This window comes from Populus nigra, chromosome 11 (assembly GCF_951802175.1).
Source record: "Populus nigra chromosome 11, ddPopNigr1.1, whole genome shotgun sequence".
Lineage (NCBI taxonomy): Eukaryota > Viridiplantae > Streptophyta > Magnoliopsida > Malpighiales > Salicaceae > Populus > Populus nigra.
The window spans coordinates 11,800,295-11,803,746 of NC_084862.1; the positions used below are offsets into that span (position 1 = coordinate 11,800,295).

General features: G+C 36.2%; 1 protein-coding gene across 1 annotated transcript; it reads right to left on the bottom strand.

The window, feature by feature from the left end:
• Window positions 1-411: 411 nt before the first annotated feature.
• On the bottom strand, window positions 412-3,208 carry LOC133667975 (apyrase 2-like). Its single transcript, XM_062087697.1, has 9 exons — window positions 2,921-3,208; window positions 2,622-2,750; window positions 2,439-2,495; window positions 2,256-2,345; window positions 1,973-2,178; window positions 1,715-1,806; window positions 1,293-1,507; window positions 1,016-1,205; window positions 412-718 (listed from the first exon to the last, which is right to left on the bottom strand). Exons 1-9 carry the CDS (start codon window positions 3,200-3,202, stop codon window positions 588-590), a joined length of 1,392 nt encoding a protein of 463 aa, XP_061943681.1. The 5' UTR covers window positions 3,203-3,208; the 3' UTR covers window positions 412-587.
• Between the last annotated feature and the right edge of the window lie 244 nt (window positions 3,209-3,452).

Below are 3,452 nucleotides of genomic sequence, written 5' to 3' on the forward strand. Positions count from 1 at the left end.
CAAAAGGCACTTCAAAAAATAAGAAGAAATTGATTCTATTTCCATTCTTCCCAATCTCCATTAAATTAATGGAATTCTAAATATAATTTCGAATGAGAAGATATGGAATTCTTTTGCCATTCAATCATCTGTCACTCAAGACATTAAAAGCAATAGCTCATCTTATCTCCTATTTGATTGTTTATATATTTATTTGATTTTATCTGAGTATCCTCACATCCTTTAAAAAAATAAAATTAGTCTTATTCGGGGTTTGTAAATACATTTTCTAGAAATAAAATTTGTGTTTTTACTTTTACAAGATATAATAATGCTTTAATTGTTAAACCAACGCTTTATTGATGTATGTGTGGGCCTAGGTGTGTTGCAAATATGAAACGAAAATAAACTAATGAACCGATTTCACAGAGATAAACCAGAGTTAATAATTATTATTTTGTTTTCGGTACAACTGCGTACAGACTTCTAAATAATTGGAGATCATTCATGATTTTAGAAGTCTTTGATATTAATTTGCTTGAACAATGCTAACGCCACCACACGCCAAGTTATTACTTGGTGATCTCTGGTGTAAGCTAGGATGATTACTACTTCAGAAATGATGCACTGCTAGGTGACACCGCCTCTATAGCACTACCAAGAGGCCACGCAGCTTCCATAAGTGAATTCTTGTATTTAACTTTCTCCTCCACTGAAAATTTTTTCTGGGGATGAAGACCTGCTTATATATATGATCGAGCACTATAAGAATGGCGGCACGAGAAAAAAGTGAATGACGGAATCATATGATTCTCATATTCAGAACAAAAAGGAAATATAAAAGAGATAAAAAATATAGTTGGTTGAAGTTACCGAAATGAAAACTTAAATAAATTTTAAAAATATAAAAAAATATATCGTTTTAATTCCGACAATCTTCGACAAAAACAACAACCAGAACTTTAACTAAGTAACTACGAATGTATATTAATAGTTTTTGCAATTGATCAAAGGAGAAGTAGCTTGCAAGGCTTACCAAATCCATCGACAAGCAAAGTATACTCGTAGGTAAAATCCATACACAAGAATGGCAGGTCTTCCTCCAGCGCATTTGGAAATCTTGAGCTTGCATCCTCAAATCTTGTTTCGCAAGCACGCTTAGCTGCCTTCTTGAAATCTGCAGCGCTAGCTGTGGCTGTATACGCATTGGCATCAACAAACCCAGCCTGTAAATCCCACAAATCTAATTAGCTTGCGAAGTCAATATATAAAAATAAAACTGCAAGTAATTTCTTAGGATGATGAATTCGTACCGCTTGAGACATGGAGAAGAAGAACGAACTAGCATAAAAATTGTTTTGCCCGTCTCCGCCGCCGCCATTCCAAACTCCACCGAATGTGCAATTCACATACTTACACGGGGCATTAACTTTGAGAGCTTTAAGAACTAGTGGTCTGCATTTTTTGAAGCTTGTACCGGTAGGAGAAGATGATGCTTTGTATTCCTTCCCTCCGTATTTGTAAACACCTTTAAATATTTTAAAATAAAGAGAGGGAGAAATTAACTTTGCATTAATTAATTTTTTATTTTTTCCTGAAAGGTAAGAAGATTAGAAAAATTGGAGAGGTGGAAGTGTGAACAATTGAACACTAAATAAAATAGAAAAAAACGATATAGAAGTGTAAGATAAAAAAACCATTTGTGGATCAGATACGACGGAGTCATTTGTCATACCATTATAACCGGTGGCTACGCACTCGTTGCTGGAGTTTCTTGAAACCTTCAGTATTTCTGCCCGAGACGCCAATAATCCATAGCTCAAGTAACTGTCCACACAAGATCCATTAACTTACTGCTCTTCTTGTACGTTTTAGAAATGCAAGAAATTGTTTTTGACACAAATGACAAAATGTGGAGCAGCAGGAAAATCCAACACTAACTATATATATTAGCAGGAGTTTAAGAGAATTGATCAGGGAGGAAGACGAGAACCTGTGAACATAAACGTAATATTCGGCTCCTCTAAGACGGAATTTCTCCACGTATGGATCCTCTCCATCAGCTACTGTTGGTGCCTTTTCAGCGTTCTCCCTGGAAATGGCATATGCCATTTGAACAGATCCACCGCCTTGATCAATTACTGCTGCTGTTTCTGAATACGGCTTCCCCAGATTTCCTACCATGTAGTTCATTGCCATCTACAAAAAATTTATAAAAGTTATTTTTTCTTCTCTTAATTCTTTATAGGTACAGCAATTGCAAGTTCGAAACATACCCACATATAGTAACCTTCTTGGGAACCACTCAGAATGGAGACATCATCGGCTTCGTACTCCAGGCTGCCATTGCTCAGAAGATCTCGCACCTTGGACACATAAGAGTTCAAACGACCATATTAAGATAAAAATGGCAATAAAAATATACTAGAACGACTATAAAAATGACAATAAAAATTTACTGCTTCCAAAATCCTCTCCGCTGAATCTCCTTCCAACAGCCTCAACCCAGCGGTAGCCTGCAATGTCAAAACTCCACGTATAAATTAATGTTAAGAGTGAACAAAATATTTTTGCAGTTAAAAGAGGACTGACAAAGATATTAAGATGAGGTAATTGAAGACAATGTGCTTTAGTTTGCTAACCCCAAGTTTGACTGGAGTTTTGGGACTGAACTCTTCAGGCACAACACTTTCCGCTTCGTTGAGCAATGGGACAAGTGAGTTGGCCGCAGCCTGAGGGTCTTTTGCATATGCACTCAAACCTGGCCTAACCTGCGACCACAAAAAAAATATAGAATATCAACAATATAATGTGAGAAATTTTTGTTTTTTATAGCTGAAACTTAACAGTTAAGTGAGTTTTTAAAACATTTTATATTAACTCTTTAACAAGATCCATCGTCGTCATTTGCTCTTGGGTATTTAAAAAGGAAGATCTGTACCTGAGCAAAAAACTCAAAATCTGTGTCGTTTCCGACAGGAAGGAGATCAAAGTTTTGATCAAAACAAAAAACATGCACTCTGCTACCTGTACTCCCTGCGTCGAAAACAACCGCGTAGCTCCTTGAATCCGCATCCAAACCTTTTGACCGAACAGGCAATACGATTCTTGGGCTGGTGAACTTGTATGCTGCCGAAGTTGGCAGCACGAAAGCCATCAAGAGAAAAAAAGGAATCAAGCCCATCAGCTTCAACTTGTTATTCATTTTTGAACAATGCAGCATACTAGCAAAGTAAAAGGATACCAGCTTTATAGAGGGGGGGGGGGGGGGGGGGCGGGGGTGGGCATCTTCTCCCCCGTGTAAGGTAGACAAGCGGAGCCAGGAATTTTTCATATTAAATAAATATATAAATATTTTTTAAGATTAATTATTAACTTATATATATGAATTTTTAAAGTTAACAATAAAGTTTTAATTCAAACACTCTATCCAAAATATTAAAAAACAAATTTGAAAGTACATAAAATTAAAG

Bases quoted from the DNA above. Each gene is read 5' to 3' on its own strand.
- LOC133667975 (XM_062087697.1), bottom strand. From the start codon at position 3,202: ATGCTGCATTGTTCAAAAATGAATAACAAGTTGAAGCTGATGGGCTTG. The intron at 1,807-1,972 runs GTTCTCGTCTTC...TTGTGTGGACAG, and splicing joins TATTACGTTTATGTTCACAG to TTACTTGAGCTATGGATTAT. The intron at 1,206-1,292 runs GTACGAATTCAT...TGGGATTTACAG, and splicing joins TCTTCTCCATGTCTCAAGCG to GCTGGGTTTGTTGATGCCAA.